General features: G+C 35.9%; 1 protein-coding gene across 5 annotated transcripts in view; it reads left to right on the top strand.

The window, feature by feature from the left end:
• TMEM196 (transmembrane protein 196) overlaps positions 1 to 22,421 on the top strand; it is a 311,062-nt gene that overhangs the window by 67,407 nt on the left and 221,234 nt on the right. For 4 of the 5 annotated variants that reach the window (XM_044946513.2, XM_044946515.2, XM_044946514.2 and 1 more), the window contains one exon: positions 1,453 to 1,566. In XM_044946513.2, coding sequence (XP_044802448.2) covers positions 1,547 to 1,566 — 20 coding nt within the window. In that variant the 5' untranslated portion in view covers positions 1,453 to 1,546. Of the gene's footprint in view, positions 1 to 1,452; positions 1,567 to 22,421 lie in introns of those variants that run through there. The other variant, XM_045166365.1, reaches the window with a different exon arrangement.

Raw genomic sequence — 22,421 nt, 5'->3', positions numbered from 1 at the left:
TGTGATGCAGCCAGACCTGTCTTTTACTGGTCTAGAAACAATTTTACACTAATTTTCTACCTCTTCTGGGCAGAGATGCAAAAAAGGAATAGGTATGGTACTGCTTAGGAAATGTTCAAGATTCTACTTTAGGGTTTTCTAATCTAATATCAACTTGACAGTAATATTTAATGTCTTACCCAGTTGTCACTTTTACTCCATTTTGAAGTATCTTGTAATGACCACCTTGCTATTCAAAGAAAAGCAAGAAAATTGATCCAGCATATCAAATACACACTGGTGATATATTTCACTATTTAATTTTAGGGAATATTTGCTCTAATGCTGTTTTTAATCATCAATAACCTGAATTAAAGCATATAAATTTAGTAAAACAGATTGTCTAAAAGTTTATTTTATTGCTGTTATCTTTTAAAATTCTTTACTAGACACTCCAAAGAATTCAATTATCTATTTTCTAGTTTTAAAAAATTGTGCTATTTCTCTTTTTCATTTTTTACATCCCATTTATCTCTATCTTTCGTGAAGTCGCTCAGTTGTGTCCAACTCTTTGTGACCCCGTGGACTGTAGCCCACCAGGCTCCTCCATCCATGGAATTTTCTAGGCAAGAGTACTGGAGTGGGTTGCCATTTCCTTCTCCAATCTCGATCTTTACCGTTTTTAAATTCTGGCAAATAACCAAAAGTTAAATATGCCAAATTCCTCAAGAAAAGCTGTACTTTGCTATTTCCTGACCAGTAAGAAACTTTTTGGACCATGAGTCTAGCCAGAAGAAACAAATGTCTGTTGAAAATGATCTGGTCCAATTTTGTAGGTCCAGTCTGGAGATGGATTCTGAGCTGCAGGTTAATATCCAAACTTTCTGTGTTAGAATGAAAGCAAATCTATTAGGGCTTGATCATCATCAGTTAAGGCCAAAGAGCTAACTGGTGAAATATACGCCTAGTTTCATTCCAGCTGGCTAACACTGAATGTTTTTTATTAAGGATGAGTCACTTTTCTAAAGAATTCTGCAGTAAACCAGTTTTATGTCAGAACATCGTGAAGGACTGACTTTGGCATCTGCTCTTTTGGGCTTTTATTTCTTCTCATATCTCCTTTAAGAAATCTAGCTTGGATTTATCCAACTAGCTTTCTCTGTTTCAATTTCCTTTTATAACTCATTGGCTGCTTGAGTCCCTCGCTCAGTTGGGAGTGTCAGACAGCACTACCCTGCTCTGGTCTCCCCATTTGGGTACCTTCCAGTGTAACCAAACTCCCCTGGAATACAACAACTACAAAAGCATTGAACATGTCAGGCTTGGAATACTTTTGCTGAGTCAGTTTAAAATTGGATTGAATGAAACACAGCTGCCCTTAACAAAGCATCCTCTGTTCTGTTACACTTAGGGATGAGAATAATGCACAAACACAGGGGCTCAGACTAACTATGTGTATCATTTTATGTACAGGAAGAAGAAACCCTGGAGCCTGAGATACTGTTGTGCCTAAATGATAAAAGGATTAGCTTTTGGCTTTTGAGTATCAGCCCCTGCACTGCATTGCATGATCCTGTTGAACAGAAGGTAAATGTGATGGTTTCATCTCTAGATAATTCAGCCCTGAATTACTTTAAGCAAGTTTTTTAGTTCTAAATATTCAGAAAAATATTACAAACATCAATTTGGCTATATCTATCTTTTAAGAGGAGCAATAGTGAAAAATCAAGCAGGATAACCATAGGTACAAACTTACTGGTTAAGAAATTAGACTGTATAGTAACAGAATTGAATTTTTGCACCATTTCCACCACGTACTAGCTATGTTACTTGGGCCAAATCGCTTAACGTCTCTTAATTTCAGTTTATTGACAAAGTGAGTATAACAATAAAACTTAATTGTGAGTATTAAAGTAATCCATATGAAGCTTCCATATGCGCATCTTATGTGCTATGTAAGGGATCACTATTTTAGTAGAGTTGGAATGAATCACAATGACCTTATCTTGCTCCTCCATCTTGGCCTCCACATGCCATCCCTGGTTTCATTAGATACACATGAATTGTCAAGAGTGTATTGTAGTTTTGTATGTTTGAATTGTAGTTTTGTATGTCTCTTAACTTTCATTCTAATTCAGTGTTGTTGAGAATAATTTAAACTTCTATGTAACATCGTGGAGTGCTATCAAATACTTCCTCACTTTTTTCTCCCCCCCTCCCTGCCACTTTGGAGCTTGCCAGTGTTTGGTGACCATGTTCTTTGAATCTTTTTCTTTTTTTCAGAATGTGTTTTCTCCTGTGGGATCAATCTCATACTCACTGTTTCATGCATTGCTTTCTCTTTTTCCTGTCATCATTGTCTATTCTTATTCTCTTGATGAAAATTTCCTTCCTCCTCCTCAGAATCATAAACATTAATCCTTTTCAATATAATTCTGTGCACTATATATATTTAAATTTTTTCATTTTCTGCAATAAATGTTAAACATTTCTTAATTCTCTTCATTTGCCCCTTGACTCTGGCTATTGGCTAGAAAAAAATTTCTTATTCTCAAAAGGAAAAAGACAGCATTATCTCACTAACTATAGACTAATGACTTTATCTCAGCAATATTCTAGAGTGCATTTTAAACAAATAGTTTCTGAGCATCTGAGGGAAAAAAAGATCATGAAAAATGAACATATATTCATTTAGAACAAGTCATAGTGGGTATAGTTTATTTCTTTGCTTGATAGAATCACTAAACAAATGGTCAGTAAATGTATTAAGCATGACATACCTAGGCTTCAACAAGAGATTTAGAACGATTTTTTAAAAGTGTTCTTTAAAAAACTTTATTTTTTAGAACAGTTTAGGTTTAAAATAAAATTGAGAGGAAAATACAGGATTTCTCATTTACTCCTTCCTATCTATAGACATGAATATCCTCCCCTTCATCAATATCACTCACCAGAATGGTACTTTTTTTTTTCACCAATGATGATCCTACATTGACAAATCGTGATCACGTAATGCATAGTTCACTTTTAAGTTCACTGTTGGTGTCCTATTCAATATATTCTATGGGTTTGGGCAAATGTCCAATAACATATATCCATAATCATGCAAAGTATTTTCACTGCCCTAAAAATTCTCTGTGTTCTGATTATTCATCTCCACTGTGTCCCTCCACCTCTCCCAATTCCCCACTTCCAAACACTAATCTTTTTAAAATTGCCACAATTTTGACTTTTCCAGAACCATATATATTTGGAAACATACAGTATGTAGCCCTTTAAGATTGGCCTCTTTCACTTAGGAATATGTGTTCATGTTTCTTTCATGTCATTTCATAGCTTGATAGGTCATTCCTTTTTAGTACTAAATAATATTGCAGTATTTAGATGTACCAGAGTTTATTCATCCATTCAGTTACTAAAGGATTTGGTTGCTTCTAAGTTTAAACATTTATCAGTAAAGCATTTATGAACATCTGTGTGCAGATTTTTGTGTGGACTGAAGTTTTCAGTTTTCAGTATGAGTAAATTGTACCAGAGTATGATTGTGGAATCATATGGTAAGAATATGCCTACTTTTGTAAGAAAGTTACAAGTGTCCTCTGAAATGGCTGTACCACTTTGCATTCCCACCAGCATTATATGAGAGAGTTTCCAAAACTCCTTATCAGCATTTGGTATTGTCAGGATGTGGATTTTGGCCATTCTAGTAGGAATATAGTGTTATCTCATTGTTTTAGTTTCCACTTCTCTGGTGACTCATGGAACACTTTTTTTATATGCTTATTTACCATTAGTGTATCTTTTTTGGTGAGGAATTTGTTAAGGTCATTGGTTCATTTTTTAAGTGGGTTATTCTCATATTGTTGAATTTTAAGATTTCTTTATATATCTTGGATAAGTCTTTTAAATAGGTATATCTTTTGCATATATATTCTCCTAATCTGTGGCTTATCTTCTCATTTTCTTGATATTCTTTCACAGAGCAAAAGTTTTAATGAAATTCAAATTATCAGTTATTTCTTTCATAGGTTGTATCTTTGATATTTTATCTATAAAGGCAACACCATAGCCAAGGTCATGTAGTTTTTCTACTGTGTTTTCTAGGAGTTTACTATTTTGCATTTTATAGTTAGGTCTATGATCCATTTGAGTTAATTTTTGTGAAGATTATAATGTCTGTGTCTAGATTTCTTTTTTTGCAAGTGAATTTCCAGTTATTCTGGTACTATTTGTTCAAGAGATTTTCTTTGCTCCATTGTGTTGCCTTAGTTATTTATGTCAGGGACCAGTTGATTATATTTATGTGGGTCTATTTTGGGGCACTGTATTCTGTTTCATTGATTTGTCTGTTTTTTCATCAATACCACACTGTTTTGGATACTGTAGTTTTTTTTTTTATTTTTTTAGTAAGTCTTGAAATCAGGTGGTATCAGTCCTCCAATTTTGTTCTTCTCCTTCAGTGCTGTTGGCTAATCTGACCTCTCCATCTAAACTTTAGAATCAGTTTGTAGATATTAAAAAGTAATTCAGATTATTTATAGATCATTGGAATATCCAACCAGAGGATTAAGTAAAGTTGACATCTGTAAAATAACTGGAAACAAGTTCATGAAATCCTTTCTGAACCTTCAGTGGATTTTGCAAGGTTACAAAATATACCATCAATACACAAAAGTCAACTGTTTCTATACATCAGAAATGGAAAAAAAAAAAAAAAAGAAATATAGTCAGAGGCCAATCAATAAACCTGTACATCTGTGCTCAACTAATTTTTGACAAGTGCTAAGATCATTAATAGTTAAAGAAGTTTCTTAAACATGTGATCCAGGGACAACAGTATATCCACATACAAAAAAATGAAGTTATCCTTAACCTCACACCAGGTGGCTCAGAGGGTAAAGCGTCTGCCTGCAGGAGACCTGGGTTAGATCCCTGGGTCAGGAAGATCCCCTGAAGAAGGAAATTGCAACCCACTAGAGTATTCTTGCCTGGAAAATCCCATGAACAGAGAAGCATGGTAGACTACAGTCCATGGAATCGCAAAGAGTTGGACACGACTGAGGGACTTCACTTTCATAAGCTAAATATAAGTGATTCAAGTATAAAACTCTTATACAAGAAAACATAGGGATAAATCTTCATGGCCTTGCATCTAGTAATGAATTTTTAGATATAACAACAAAAGCAACAAAAGTGAAAATATATACATATGTATCAATAAACAATAGAATATTATTCAGTTGTAAAAAAAAAAAATGAAGTACTGATACATTGTCTAATGTGGATATACCTAGAAAACATTTTGTTAAATGGAACAGTTAAGACACAAAGGCAACATATTGTTAAATTCCACTTACATGAAATGTCTAGAATAGATAAATCTGTATACACAGTGAGCAGATTGGTAGTTGGCAAGGTCTGGAATCAGCAAAAAGGGTCAAATGGGGAATAATTGCTTAATGTGTTTTATTTTGGAGTGATGAAAATATTTTGAAACTAGAAAGCAGTGATGATTGTATAACATTGTGGATGTATTAAATGGCCACTGAATTGTTTATTTTAAAACTTTTAATTTTATGTAACCTAAATTTCATCTCTATACAAAATTTTAAACTAACAAAATAGAGTTACAGTCATTCTTCAGTATCTTTGAGAGATTTGTTCCAGGAAACACCTTGGATACCAAAATCCAAGGATGTTTAAGTTCATGATATAAAAGAAGGTAGTACTTGAATGGAACCTATGTACATTCTGGGCTTCCCAGTGGCTCAGCAGTAAAGAATCCACCTGCGATGAAATGCTGTTTTCTTTTCTTGTATTTGGTGTTGGGATAATTCTGTCCTCGTAAAATGAGGTAGGAAGAATTTGCTGTGCTTCTACTTTCTAGAAGAGATTTTGTATATTTGGTGTCATTTTGTGTTAAATGTTTGGTAGAATTCATTAGTGAAACTATCTGGATCTTTGATTTCTTTTATCAGAAGAAGAATTATTAATTAATCTTTAAGATACATGCCTATTATTTTTCCTTGTGTGTTTCAGTAGTGTTTTTCAAGGAACTGGTCTATTTTGCCTAAATTTTCAAGTTTTGAACATAGATTAATTGATAGTACTACTTATTATTTGCATTTCCATTGGGTCAGTGATAATGGCTACCTCTTTAATGCATTATTATTCAATTGTATCATCGTTGTTTTTTCTTGGCTATTCTAGCTAAAGTTTTTCCAATGGTATTGGTATTTTCAAAAAACAGTTTTGTATTCATTGCTTTTCTTCATCATTTTCCTGTTTCCATTCTATTGGTTTCTGCTCTAATTTTTAATATTAATTTTCTTCTGCTTTCTTTATTTTTAATCTGCTTTTCTTCTCTAGTTTCTTTTTTTTTTTTTTTAGATTTTAATCCTGCTTTTATTGATTCTTTTTTTTTTTGTATTTTAAATTTTATTTTATTTTTAAACTTTACATAACTGTATTAGATTTGCCAAATATCAAAATGAATCCGCCACAGGTATACATGTGTTCCCCATCCTGAACCCTCTTCCCTCCTCCCTCCCCATTCCATCCCTCTGGGTCGTCCCAGTGCACCAGCCCCAAGCATCCAGTATCGTGCATCGAAGCTGGACTGGCAACTCATTTCATACATGATATTTTACATGTTTCAATGCCATTCTCCCAAATCTTCCCACCCTCTCCCTCTCCCACAGAGTCCATAAGACTGTTCTATACATCAGTGTCTCTTTTGCTGTCTCGTACACAGGGTTATTGTTACCATCTTTCTAAATTCCATATATATGCGTTAGTATACTGTATTGGTGTTTTTCTTTCTGGCTTACTTCACTCTGTATAATAGGCTCCAAAGAAATAAAAGGAATCCAAATTGGAAAAGAAGAAGTAAAGCTCTCACTGTTTGCAGATGACATGATCCTCTACATAGAAAACCCTAAAGAGTCCACCAGAAAATTACTAGAACTAATCATTGACTATAGTAAAGTTGCAGGATATAAAATCAACACACAGAAATCCCTTGCATTCCTATACACTAATAATGAGAAAACAGAAAGAGAAATTAAGGAAACAATTCCATTCACCATTGCAACGGAAAGAATAAAATACTTAGGAATATATCTATCTAGTTTCTTAAGGAAGAGCTTTTTAAAAAAAATTTACTGTGGTATAATTGATTTACAATGTTGTGTTAGTTTCATGTGTACAGAAAAGTGAATCTGTTATACAAATACATATATCTACTCTTTTTAAAGATAATTTTCCCATATAGACCATTCAGTAGAGTTCCCTGCACTTACATAGTAGGTCCTTATTAGTTATCTATTTTATGTATAGTAGTATGTATGTGTGAATCCCAATTTTCCAATTTGCCCAAACCCAGTAACCATAAGTTTATTTTCTACTTCTATAACTCTATTTCACTTTTGTAGATAAGTTCATTTGTAACATTTTTAAAGATTCCACATATAAGTGATGCTGTTAAGTTGCTAAGTTGTGTTCGACACTTTTGTGACCCCATGGACTGCAGCCCACCAGGCTCCTCTGTCCATGGGATTTCCCAGACAAGAATACTGGAGTGGGGTGCTGTTTCCTGCTCCAGGGGATCTTTCCAACCCAGGGATCCAACCCACATCTCCTGCACTGCAGGCAGATTCTTCACCACTGAGCCAATTGTATTTCTCTGTCTGACTTACTTCACTCAGTATGAGGATCTCTAGGTCCATCCGTGTTGCTGCAAATGACATTATTTTGTTCTTTTCTATGGCTAATATAATATTAAAATATTATAATAAAAAGAAATATATATAGTAAGAAAAGAATATAATAATAAGAAATCTGCATGCAGGTCAAGAAGCAACAGTTAGAACCAAACATGGAACAACAGACTGGTTTCAAAACGGGAAAGGAGTACATCAAGGCTGTATATTGTCACCCTTCTTATTTAACTTATGTGCAGAGTACATCATGAGAAATGCCAGGCTGGATGAAGCACAAGCTGGAATCAAGATTGCTAGGAGAAATATCAATAATCTCAGATATACAGATGACAGCACTCTTATGGCAAAAAGCAAAGAAGAACTAAAGAGCCTCTTAATGAAAGTGAAAGAGAAGAGTGAAAATGTTGACTTAAAACAACATTCAGATAACTAAGATCATGGCATCTGGTCCCATCACTTCATGGCAAATAGATGGGGAAACAGTGGAAACAGTGAAAGACTATCTTTTTGGGCTCCAAAATCACTGCAGATGGTGACTGCAGCCATGAAATTAAAAGACGCTTGCTCCTTGGAAGAAAGGCTATGACCAGCCTAGACAGCATATTAAAAAGCATTACTTTGCCAACAAAGGTCTGTCTAATCAAAGCTTTGGTTTTCCCAGTAGTCATGTATGGAAGTGAGAGTTGGACTGTAAAGAAAGTTGAGTGCCAAAGAATTGATGCTTTTGAACTGTGGTGTTGGAGAAGACTCTTGAGAGTCCCTTGGACTGCAAGGAGATCCAACCAGTCCATCCTAAAGTAAATCATTCCTGAATATTCATTGGAAGGACTGATGCTGAAGCTGAAACTCCAATACTTTGGCCACCTTACATGAAGAATTGACTCATTAGAAAAGACCCTGATGCTGAGAAAGATTGAAGGCAGGAGGAGAAGGAGACGACAGTGGATGAGATGGTTGGATAGCATCACTGACTTGATGGACACGAGTTTGAGTAAGCTCTAGGAGTTGGTGATGGACATGGAAGTCTGATGTGCTGCAGTCCATGGGGTCATAAAGAGTCAGACATGACTGAGTCACTGAACTGACTGATGGCTAATATTCCATTGTATATATATATGTACCACATCTTCTTTATGCATTTCTCTGTTGATAGACATTTAGGTTGCTTCCATGTCCTGGCTATTGTGAATAATGCTGCAATGAACATTAGGGTACCTGTATTTCTTTGAATTATGGTTTTCTCCAGATATGTGTGTAGGAGTGGATTCCTGTATCATGATCATATGGTAGCTCTATTTTCAGTTTTTCAATTTTCATTGCCACCAACAGTGTGGGAGGGTTCCCTTTCCTCCATGCCTCTTCAGCATTTATTGTTTGTAGATTTTTTGATGATGGCCACTGTCACACGTGTGAGGTGATACCTTGTTGTAGTTTTAATTTACATTTCTCTAATAATTAGCAATGTTGAGCGTCTTTTCATGGACTGGTTGGCCATCTGTATATCTTTTTTGGAGAAATGTCTATTTAGATTTTCTATCTTTTTTTCGTTGGGTTGTTTGTCTTTCTGATATTGAGCTGCATGAGCTATTTGTATATTTTAGAGATTAAGCCCTAATTGGTTGCCTCATTTGCAAATATTTCCTCCCATTCTGAGGGTTTTCCTTTGTTTTTATTTATGATTACCTTTGTTATTCAAACATTTTTAAGTTTAATTAGGTCCCATTTGTTTATTTCTGTTTTTATTTTGATTTTTTAAAATTTTAGATCTTTATTCTTTTCTTAATCTAAAATTATTAATTTAATTTTAAATTTGTTTAATCTAAATTCATTAATTTGTTAATCTAAAAGAATCTAAATCTATTATTAATCTAAAATTTAGATCTAAATTTTAGATCTTTATTGCTTTACAGTTATACTATTTATTTATTTTTGTTGCTTTGGGGCTTTTCTCTAGTTGTGGCGAGGCAGGGCTACTCTTGCTTGGCACGCGGGCTTCTCATTGCTGGGACTTCCCTTGTTTTAGAGCACGGCCTCTAGGTGTGTGAGCTTCAGTAGTTGAGGCACCTGAGCTCAGTGACTGCAGCTTCGGGCTCTAGAGCAGAGCCTCAGTAGTAGTGGCACACAGGCGGAGATGCTCTGCAGCCTGTGGGATTTTCCTGGACAGGGCATCAAACCCATGTCCCTGCATTGGCAGGCAGATTCTTTACCACTTAGCCACCTGGGAAGCCCTACAGTTACATTTTTAGTGTTATAAATGTCCTTCTAAGCACTACATTCGCTGCATCCTACCATTTTTGATAAGTTCTATTTTGTTTTCATTTAATTAAAAGTAATTTAAAAAGTTCTCCTAAGCCTTCTTCTTTAACTCAGGTGTTGTTTAAACTCCAACACATTTGGGGTTCTTCCAGCTATCTATTATCAATGTCCATTTTATTATTATCTGAGAACAAACTTTGTATTATATCTAGTTTTTCAAATTCGTTAAGATATGTTTTATGGTCCAAAATCTGGTCTGTTTTAGTGTATACTCCATGTTCACTTGAAACAAATGTATATTGTGTTCTTGTTTAATGGTGTATTCCATAAATGTCAATTATATAGAGTTGATTGATAGTGTTGTTCAGATCACCTATATCCTTACTGATTTTCTGCCTGCTTGATATATCAATTACTGACAGAAGGGCTTTGAAGTAACTTTAATCATGGACTTGTCCATTTCTGTTTTCAGATCTCTCAGTTATAGCCCCATGCATTTTCGCACTTACACTCTTAGATGAATACAAAGTTAGGGTTATTGAATCTACTTGAAAAATTGACACCTTTATTACCATCTTGTCTGAAATTAATATGGATACTTCAGCTAGCTTTTGATTAGTGTTTAAAAGTACAGTATTTCTTTATCCATTACTTTATTATTAGCCTATCTGAGTATTTACATTTGAACTGGAAATATTATAGATAATATATAACTGAGCCATGTTTTTGTATTAATCCACTCTGAGAATGTCTTTTCATTGATGTATTTAGATAATTCATATTTAAAGTGATTATTTACTATTTGTTACTTTGTTTCTCCCCCACTTCTTGCTATTTTTACACCTTCCCTTGTTTCAAGTTAAAATTTAATGTGATTCCATCTTTTGTCTTAGTGTATCAGTTATACTTAAAATAATAAGTTCTATCATATACAATATACATTTTTAACTAATCTGTTTTCAAATACTGTACCAGTTCACATGCTATGCATTACCTTATAACAGAGCAGTTCCAATTCCTTCTTCCCACCATTATGATATTGTGTCGTTCATTGAATTTATCTGTGTTCTATAATCACCCAATACTTATTTTTGCTTTTACCAATAGTTATCTTTTAGGTCAATTATGAATGAGATAAATATAACATTTATGTTACCTTTCTTTATTCTTTCTTGTCCTGCCTTTATTTGTGTAGCTCCAGTTTTCTAACCCCTGCTCTTTTTCTTCTGCCTGTACTACTTCTTTTTTTAAATTTATTTGTACTGATTTATTTTTGGCTGCACTAGGGTCATTGCTTTGGGTGAGCAGAGGCTGCTCTTCACCGCAGTGCGTGGGCTTTGCGTGGTGCCCTCACTTGTCGCGGAGCACAGGCTCTATGCGTGCTGAATTCAGTCATTGTGGCTCACAGGCTCGGTAGTGCGGTTCATGGGCCCTAGAGCACGCAGGTTCAAACAATTGTAGCATGGGCTTAGTTGCTCTACAGCATGTGTGATATTCCTGGAGCAGGGATCGAACACGTGTCCCCTGCATTAGCAGGCAGATTCTTATTCACTGCGCCATCAGGGAAGTTCTCTGCATTGCTTCTTTTAATATTTCTTGCAAGGTTGTCCTGTTTGTGATGAATTTCAATTTTGGAGGGGTGTACTTGTGAAGGGTAATTTTACTGATACAGAATTCCTCATCAATGTTTTTCTTGTTCTTCAACATTTAAAATATTTCACTTTACTTTCATTTTGTTTACATAGTCTCTTAGGATAAGTAACTGATATTCTTGTCCATGATCCTCTATAGGTCACAATGTGGCTTTTTTTTCTGTGTTCCCTTTCTCTTTGTTTTCTTAAAATTTGAATCTGATATGCATTTATGTGTTTATTTGGTATTTACCCTACTTGCTGCTTTTTGAGCTCTTAGTTATATAGTTGGACATCTGTGATTAATTTTGGAAAGTTATTGACAGTTATAACTTCAAAGATTTCTTCTCCATCTACAATTTCTTCTCATTCTAATTTTGTTTACTCAAATTACATGCTTGTTAAATCTTTGATATTGTCCTACAGTTCTTGGATTGTCTGTTATGTTTCTATTTTTCTTCATATTCCAATTTAGGAAGTTTTTATTGACTTACCTTCAATTTCACTGAATCTTTTCTCAGCCATGTCATATCTACTGAGAAGTCCATTGAAGGCATTGTTCATTTTTGTTACAGTTTTTTAAAAAAAGCTTAACTTTTCATTCTGATCATTTATTATTGTTTTTTTTTTTACTAAAATTATTAATCTATTCTTTCATGTTGTCTACTTTCTACGTTAAAGCTCTTAATATATTAATCACAGTTAGTTAAAATTCCTTGTCTAATAACTCCAAAGTCTGTGTCATATCTGAGTCTGGTTTTGATGATTGGTTTGTTTCATTGCCCTCTAACATAGCTTGTAATTTTGGATTGGAAGCACTACATTGAATAATAGAAACTGTTAAATCTGCCTAGGTGTTGAGCTGTTTAAATTCTTTCATACCTGTAGATTCCAAAAACTTCATATACCTTCATTGTCCTTGTTTTTTTTCCTCTTGATGTTCAGTTCAGTTCAGTTCAGTCACTCAGTCGTGTCCGACTCTTTGCAACCCCATGAGTCGCAGCATGCCAGGCCTCCCAGTCCATCATCAACTCCTGGAGTTCACTCAGACTCATGTCCAACGAGTCAGTGATGCCATCCAGCCGTTACATCCCTGCCATCCCCTTCTCCTCCTGCCCCTAATCCCTCCCAGCATCAGAGTCTTTTACAATGCGTCAACTCTTCACATGAGGTGGCCAAAGTATTGGAGTTTCAGCTTTAACATCATTCCTTCCAAAGAAATCCCAGGGCTGATCTCCTTCAGAATGGACTGGTTGGATCTCCTTGCAGTCCAAGGGACTCTCAAGAGTCTTCTCCAATAACACAGTTCGAAAGCATCAATTCTTTGGTGCGCAGCCTTCTTCACAGTCCAACTCTCACATCCATACATGACCACTGGAAAAACCATAGCCTTGACTAGATGGACCTTTGTTGGCAAAGTAATGTCTCTGCTTTTCAATATGCTATCTAGGTTGGTCATAACTTTTCTTCCAAGGAGTAAGCGTCTTTTAATTTAGGATTCCCCAAATAGAAAGAGTCTGTCTTGCAGCTCTTTCAGCTGAAATTCACTGTGATTACACTAGATCCATGTTATTTGGTGGTACAGTATGAGTGAAGGGGAGCATTTAATTCTTTCATGATTAAATCACAGTCTTTAGTAGTTGTGTGTCTCATGGATACAACCTTCATGAATGTTTCTCCAGTAGTATAGCTTTTCCTCCCGGCCTCCTATTCCTCTTTCAGCTGCAAAATTTCCAGTTCATTTTCTTGAAGTCCTGACCCCTGTTGATTATATTCTATTTTGTGTTGTGTTCCCAGTAGGTGAGACAAGAAGACTGGAAGGGCTGGAGTGGGGAACAAAAATTCCTTTTTCCAGCTGGAATCAGCTCTGACAAAGTGTTTTTATTTTTTTATGGAGAAGGCAATGGCACCCCACTCCAGTACTCTTGTCTGGAAAATCCCATGGATGGAGGAGCCTGGTGAGCTGCAGTCCATGGGGTCGCTAAGAGTTGGACACGACTGAGCGACTTCACTTTCACTTTTCACTTTCTTTTTTTTTTCTTTGTTACACATTTATTTTAAAACTTACTTCACTCGGTTATTGCTATGAAGGTCAGATTAACTGTAGTCAAGAAATGCATTCTAACAAGATAAAATGGAATTGCACACTGCTATTGCCATGTTTAATTTGTACTTTATACCTTAACATTCAATATGATGGAATGTCATTAAACTGTGAAACTGGCATTAATGAGGTCATGCATTGGAGAAGGAAATGGCAACCCACTCCAGTGTTCTTGCCTGGAGAATCCCAGGGACCGGGGAGCCTTGTGGGCTGCCTTCTATGAGGTTGCACAGAGTTGGACACGACTGAAGCAACTTAGCAGCAGCAGCAGGCATTTTTAATGTAGAAGTTTCTGGGTGAATTTTACAAAAATTAACTTTTTCCTAACCACCTTTCTGTACGAGACCCATGAGGGTATCTTTTCTGTATCATCACCATGACAATCTGGCGGGGTCCTGGAGTCAAATCCTACAAAAATATGTCACCCTTCTAAGACTCAGCCCTAGGAGCTTCTCACTCTCAAGCTAGTCCACACTCAGCTTCCCATGATATATCAAAATCATCATGTTAGAGTTCCTACCAGTTTTTACTACAGTGGTTTCTGCTCCAGGTCTTTATCTCTCCAGATATATTTCTCCTTATTGATTTCAAGGTGGCAGTTTGCCCTGTAAACCCTGTGTTCTGTTGAATCCAAGAAAAGTCATTGATTATTAGTTTGTCCAGCGTTTTCCAAGTATGGGAACATTTTTTATGTCAGACGTAAAACAAGAAGTCCTTAAAACTCATATTTTAAAAAGTTATTATATACAAGTGGTGAAAACATTTGAAAATATGCTAACTATTGAAATACAAGTGAAGACACAAAGACATACTTTTTTATAAAAAAAGAAAAGTCACAAAATATGAATAATGTCATTATAGTATTGAAAAAGATGTGTGTGTGTGTGTGTGTGTGTGTGAATGTGTGTGTGTGTGTGTGTGTGTGTGTGTGCGTGCATGTGTGCTCAGTCATTCAGTAGTGTCTGACTCTTTGCAACCCCATGGACTGTAGCCCACTCTCCTCTGTCTATGGGATTTCTCAGGCAAGATACTGGAGTGGGTTGCCATTTCCTCCTCCAGGGGATCTTCCCAACCCAGGGATTGATCCCATGTCTCTTTCATCTCCTGCATTGTTAGGCAGATTCTTTACCACTATGCTGCCTGGGAAGCCAATGTGTATGAACAAATATCTTTGTGCAAGAAAGTGCTACATTCTGTGTCTCTAAAAGAATAAAACATTGAACCTGAGCAGACTGGTGGGATCAGGTTCACCCTTCATGCCATGTAAGATGAGTAGTCAAGGGTTCACATTAGCTTCCAGAAATAATAACTATCAACTCGATGCTTGGCCAGGATCAGTCAGAAGAAAAAGATTTTCCCAACCATAGCATACCACAACTTTTTACTGTGGTATTTGTTGCAAATGATTATAAAAATACTTTATAGGTGCAAGAGTTCAAATAAAATGCAATTCAGTGATGAATTAGATCAGTCACAGCACAGTTTGTAAACAGTAGGGACCTAATCATCTTTGCTTGAAATCCAAAGAAATATGGGGGGCTTCTGGGAGTCTTCACAAAACAATAGCAGGTCTTTTGTTTGTTTTATATTGATTTGAGTGAATTATTTGTTAATGGCTATAAAAAAAGAGATTTTTGAATCTGAAAAGAGTCATACTTCATAGCCACAAGCATGGATTTTAGCCTCATTACATTGATGTCTTATTCTTGAAAATAGTACTAATTAATGGAGAATAATGCTTATCTCCAGGACTTGAAAATTTTAACTGCAGCATCCTTGAAATATTGGGGAATACCCTTGGAGTCATACTGAATTCAAGAACTAAAATAACACTTGAAGGATTTTTTTAATGTATTTTTAGATATTTGTTCAATGAAAAATCTTGCATACTGAAAGCAGTCCAGAGATCAGGACAAAGAGAAAGTATTGGTTAAGTAACAAGAATGTTTGCTGAGTCTCAGACTGGTCTTATTGGAGAAGGAAATGGCAACCCACTCCAGTGTTCTTGCCTGGAGAATCCCAGGGACGGAGGAGCCTGGTGGGCTGCCGTCTATGGGGTCGCACAGAGTCGGACACGACTGAAGCGACTTAGCAGTAGTAGTAGTAGTAGACTGGTCTTATTTTATTATTCTGATCTTCATGTTGCATAGCTTAACATAGTGAACTAGCTAACTAGTCCAAGTGGGAGACTTTGAGAGAATATTACACAAATCCAGTAAATTCAGTGAAAGCTGTATCACCAAGTAACTAGAATGTTCCCTTTTGTGGGAAAGTAGAGACCAGGTTGTCACCACTGGTTCCCTCTTGTAATTACCTGTATTTGTTTGTGTAACATTTGGCATAGATGACCTCTCCCTTCAGAACTTTTCTTCTTGTGGCTTCACATTCCCCTGAAGTGAAATGAAGTCGCGCAGTCATGTCCGACTCTTTGCGACCCCATGGGCTGTAGCCCACCAGGCTCCTCAGTCCATGGGATTTTCCAGGCATGAATACTGGAGTGGGTTGCCATTTCCTTCTCCAGATGATCTTCCCGACCCAGGGATCGAACCTGGGTCTCCCGCATTGTAGGCAGACGCTTTACCGTCTGAGCTACCAGGGAAGCAGAGCATTCCCCTAGTTCCCTCCAATATCATCAGTTGCTCAGTTTCAGTTTTCTTCCCAGGCTCTTTCCCTGTCCCCATACCATTTTCTGTTCTGGATCTATACACTCTTATCTTACCATGTCCCATACTTTACAGTTCTATATTTGTGCATGCCATCAAAACCTCTACATTCATCTCTGAATTAAAACACACACACACACACACACACACACACCCCAGACTTGTATTTTCGATATGAGCATTGAGTGATTTGTTTTTAAAAAAGTAATTTTTTGTTAATTCTTCCTTCAAGAACTCGATTTCTCAACCCTAACTCTGTTTTCCCTCAGCATTCTACATCTTAGTCTATTGCATCACTTGTGCTAACTTAAGTCTAAAATCTGAGTCATCTTTTATTCCTCTTCTCTTCATCTAATTCTTCAGTTTGTCCTTTTGACTCCATCTCTATATTATGTGAAAAAATCTTTAGTTCTTTCTGTTTACATTATATACTCCTGATATTGTACCAGTTATCATCCTTTCTATCTGGATTATAGCACTAACATTTTAATTGGTCTCCCTGCTTATGTTCTGTCTTTGCAGTAATATACTACCCATAGAACAACCAGAATGATATTTTAAAAATACAAATTGGATCTTGTCAATCCCTTGCTTAAAACTCTTCAATGGCTTATTATTGTACATATTTATTATTACACTTCTTCCTCTGGCTTACAGAGCCTTTTAAATTTGTATCTTCTGCTACTCTTTAAATTTTTATCCTTCCACTCTTCTCCTATAGGCGCACAGCCATTCTCTCTGCCTCTTGAGCTCACAGCCTTGCCTCTGTAGGATGATGAGCTTTATGTGACATCTTCCACATGATGACTCATGGTAGCCTCCCTTTTATCTTAAAATCTCAGTGTAAATGTTATCTCTTCAATGAGACCATCCCTTTCCACCCAAACCAAGGTAATCATTCTGTCTCATAGTATCATGTCACCTGTTACAGTTAGCTGCTTATCTTTTTCTTTATATGATACATAGTGTTAAGAGAGCAGAGAATATGTCTTTTGTTCACTGCTGAGTGTTTAGCATACAGTCTCTGGTTATAGAAGTTGTTCAGTAAATCCTTGCTTGAGAATTCCCTGGAGGTCCAATGGTTAGGACTCAGCACTTTCACTGCTATGGCCTGGGTTCAATACCTGGTCAAGGAACTGCAAGCCACTTGGCATGGCCAAAAGTAAAAAAAAAAAATCCTTAACAAGGCAGATAGGAGCAATATGAATTCATTGAACAATTTGTAAGGGCTGTCAAAATAAGGGAAGCGCACTTGAGAAAGATGGAGAGGTTAGGGTAGAAATTTGAAAATTTTGCTAACTTCTCAGTTTAGCCTAAACCTAGCACATTGTACTGTTAGCATTTCTTTATTATGTACAACGTTCTCTTCTCACTCTAAGCTCTTTCATCCACACCTTCCAATTTAACTCCCACCTCTATCCAAACAACTTACAGTATTATATTCCTAGCCAGCATCTTTCATCTGTTTTCCATGTCTCTATATGCAAATGCTTACTTGGTATTTCTTCTTAAATATCTCAAACTCATTTCAGATCCAACATGTCCCAGATATCCTCATGATCCTTTATTCTCAACTATGATTGTCTTTCTGTATTCCTGTGATTAATACTGCTCTCTATCCCATTATGCAAGACACAATCCAGAAATCTTTGTTGGAACTTTACCCTTTGCTAAAATCCAATCTGTCAAAAATCCTGTTTCTCATCCTAAATATATCCTGATTTTCCATTCCATCTTCACATCTACCTCATCAAAAGTAATAGCCCAGATTAATAGAGCACTTACTATGTACCAGTACTCTTCTAAGAGCTTTTTATTTATTAATCCAATTAATCATCTCAAACACTCTGTGAAGGAGATTCTGTCATTATTTCTATTTTACAGATAAGGATTCTTGGCACAAGGAATATATGTAAGTTGCTTGAAAGGCATAAAGTCAGGTACAAACCTGAGCAGTTTGAAGGTAGAATCCATGTGTTTAAACATGGCACTCTCTGAGTCCAAGAATCCAGTTACCTTCAGCCTTAACATGCAATAATCTTTTATAGGGCTTACCATCATTGGCTCCAGCTCCGATAGCATTGCATTTCCAATCCATAGCCTGATTAAGGTTTTTAAGATATATAGCTCTTCATTTCCCCCATTGTTTGAAACATCCTAATATTTTGCATTGCTTTTGATATAAAAATGAACGTTCTCATTGTTACCTTCAGTGTTTGGTGAAGCTTTCCTTGATCTTCCTGACTAGATCAAACTCCCTGCCATGTGTCGTATTAACTCATGACCCCAGCTGCCTCTGAGCTCCCCTGCACCTGCAGTGGACAGTTTCTGCGCGCACCGATCTTCTCCCACCTCCAGTGTTGCGTCTTTGTTTCTCTGCTCGAGGGCTTGCTTGGATGCCATTGGCAAAACCCTGAAGTTGCCTAGAATTTAATGTTCCTAGAGGCAAACTTCATCCAGTGAAGAACACTAGTTGGTTGATAAGTACCCCATCTACTCCATATATTAGTGGGACATTTCTTTTTTTATTTCTTTTTAATTGGAGAATAATTGCTTTACAATATAGTGTTGGTCTCTGCCCTACATCAACATGAATCAGACATAGGTATCCATATGTCCCCTCCCTCTGAAGCTTCCCTCCCACCGCCCACATCCCACCCCTCTAGGTTGCCACAGAGCCCTGGTTTGAGCTCCCTGCAAGTGGGACACTTCTGATTTGTATTCCACAGAGTCTTTTAACCGTTTAAAGAATTTTTAACAGAAATAAGTTTCAGTTCTCCACAGAGGTGGCTCATTCATGAAAGCCTTCTTCATTCACTCATTTTCCGCCCCTACATCATTTTCTCTACTACCTCACTTGTGCTCCTGGGATTAATTCCCAAATAAACCACCTGCACTGAGTTCTTATCTCAGGGTCAGCTTTTGGAAAAATGTAAAATAAGGCATTCCCTTAGTTTACGCTTTAATATTGTCATGTACCTCTCCTTCATAGCATATTTAGAGTTTGTGCAAATATATAAAAAGAGGCCTGAAATAGTGTTCAATGAATGGTCATGTTTTGGGAGGATGGAATTTTTACTTTCAATGTGGCCTTTTCTTTTATAAGCACTATAATTTTAATAAAATCAATGGCGTGAAAAATAAAATCAGAGCCATAAAAATTAATAAAATGATATATTTTGCTTTTAATATGACTGTAGAATACAAACTTGTAATTTAAATAACCTTATTTTGCATGACATATTTTCACTTTATTTTTCATATACTGATAGAAGGAAATAGCTTCATTTTTTTTTAGTAGTGAGAATATTTAATTACACTTAGTGAGGGTCCCCTCATTGTGAGGTTTTTCCAAAATAGAAATTGAAAAATGTAGGTGGCTAAAGAGATAGTATTTTGTCTTACTTGAATTTTTCTTAAAATAGATTTAATGTCATTTGGTCTCTGTTAAGTAGTCTAAATTTAAAAGCAACTTAATTATCTTGGTGACTATATTTCACAGTTAAGCCATTAGCCTTGCTGCTATAAACAAACATTTTAAAGAGGAAGGAGATAGCTATATTTAGACAAAATGGTATTGAAGTGTGGTCCTCAAACTAATATGAGATTAATGGCTTTTCCTCCTTCTTAACTGAAAGTAGAGTGAAAATAGAAATGGAAAGAGTTTAATCCAGTCAGTATGACCCAACAGAAATTCAGAATACCATTAAGGCTAAATTATTTACCTGAAAATAGGTTTTGTTTGCCACTGATAAGGCCATCACACATAAATCCCTGCTTTTTAAAATCAAATGTTTGAAAAGAATAGGGTCCATGAGAGCTTCAGAGAATATGTATTTATAGATCACAGATTTTTAAAATGACTTTCTAATCAATAGAAAGCAAAAGCTTTCTTTGATTAAGAAAAATGTTTCACTGAGGGCAAGGAAAAGCTTTTTTTAAATTTTGATTCTAAAAGATTAATTCAAAATAACTAACTTAAAGTATTATGGAAATACAGGCCCTAGAAGAGCCTTTGGAGCCAGAAGATATGGGTATAGTAATAAATCAAATGTATTTTTCTTTTATTCAATTTTTAAAGATTAAAAATATTAATGTTTTATGTTAGAAGAGGTTGGGGCAGTGAAGACACTCACAAATTGCCAGGGGCTGTATACAGTTGGAAAATCTTAACCTTCATCTCCTTCTACTTAAAGGTATTTTCCTATAGTGGGGAAATGGAAAAATGCTCAAAAACCTAGACATAAGAATGTCCTCATAGTATGGCTTATACAACCAGTATTTTTATTAAGAAAATCATTCAAGTGTACAATTATAAAGGCATTAACTAATGATACATCTACATACTGAAAGATTTGCTAGCCTTTAGAAATAATAATCATTTATAGAAAGAATGTTCATGATCTATTGATAAGTTAAAAAAGTACATTTGCAAAGTAAAATATAAAGTCATGTTTAACAAGGACACATATCTGCATATTTGAATGTGTATACAAAAGCTGAATGAAATGCAGTAGTTACCCCCTTATCCATGGGGGATGCATTCTAAGATCCCCAGCGGCTGCCTGAAACTGGAGACAGGACAGAACCCTAGCTCTACTGTTTTTTCCTGGACTGATGAGTAGCATATACCATGTAAACACAGGGGACAAAGGGATGATTCATGTTCCAGGCAGGAAGGAGTAGGGTGACGTGAGATTTCATCACATTATTCAGAATGGTGCAACATTTAGAACTTATGAATTTTTTATTTCTGGAATTTTCCATTTACTATTTCAGACTTGGTTGGTCATGTGTAACTAAAACCAAAGAAAGAAAAACAGCAGTTAAGGCGAGACAAATATATACAATATTATAAATCATGATTTAGTATAAGATTGCAGCATTGGTTTTTACTCTATTTTAACTATCTGTATTTTGTAATTTTCCTGCAATGACTATAGCTTCTAAAATAACAGGTAAATATTACAAAAATAAGTCAGAACTCCACTATTTATATTTGAGACATTGGGCAAGACACTTAATTCCCCCTTTTTGAGGGAATTATAGTGAAAACTAACTGAGAAAGCACTTGTGATGCCTTGGCAGAGATGGAGCATTTAATAAAGTTTGATAAATTTGACTTTCAGGGAATCTGACTTCTAGTAATGGCCTGTGTCTCAATTTAGGAATGTGACCTTGAGCAAAGTATTTAACTTCATCAAATTTTATTTAACTTAATGGATAGTATTAAGGAGCTATACTGATATTAAGTCTTCTCTTCCAATCATTTTACTTTGTGGAGAATCTAACGGATTGGATGTAGCAATATTATTTTCAATATATTAAAAGTATATATGTTTGAGATATGTTTATACATCAGGAGGGAAAAGGAAATAAAGGAGTAAGCTTTTGTCAATCTGTAGAAATGTTCATACTAGACTCAACAATACCTACTACTTAAAACTCACATGAATATAATTCAGAGTGTAAAGTATGAGAAAGTTGAGAGGAGCAAGGGAGATGAAGTAAGAAGTTTGTCAGGCTATCCTAGAAAAGAACTGAGTCAAGGCAACTCAAATATTGCAGCTACTTAAAATATGACTATGGTGCTGGCCACTTCTGTGGGTCCAAAGCAGTAACATTAAAGACAGATACTGGGAAATTTAACCTTTATGATCTTTAAAAATAGAAGTCAAGTACAGAATTCCAGGGAGGCCTGGCGTGCTATGTGATTCATGGGGTCGCAACGAGTCGAACACGACTGAGCGTCTGAACTGAACTGAACAGAGTTCCATGGTACTATCCCAAGGGAGAGCCCCAAGGCAGCCACCCCAATTAATCTTTCCAAGGGATGAACCAAGCAGGCTGACAATTAAAAATCTCCCAGTCTTGAGTAACTTAGATATGCCTTCTGTTCCTCGTTCCTGAATTGATTTTAAAAGGAAATAATGGGAAATATACTGGATCATTGGCTTCAAACATCCCCAGCTCTTTGGTAGGAGTTAGATGAATACTGCAAACTATTCAACATAAAGCTATTTAAATGAGACTAGATTGCTGGTGAAGAAGAATGGGTATGACAGGA

The sequence above is a fragment of the Bubalus bubalis genome, chromosome 8 (genome assembly GCF_019923935.1).
Source record: "Bubalus bubalis isolate 160015118507 breed Murrah chromosome 8, NDDB_SH_1, whole genome shotgun sequence".
NCBI lineage: Eukaryota > Metazoa > Chordata > Mammalia > Artiodactyla > Bovidae > Bubalus > Bubalus bubalis.
The sequence above is the reverse complement of the archived record's forward strand: the minus strand, read 5'-3'. Positions and strand labels throughout refer to the sequence as shown.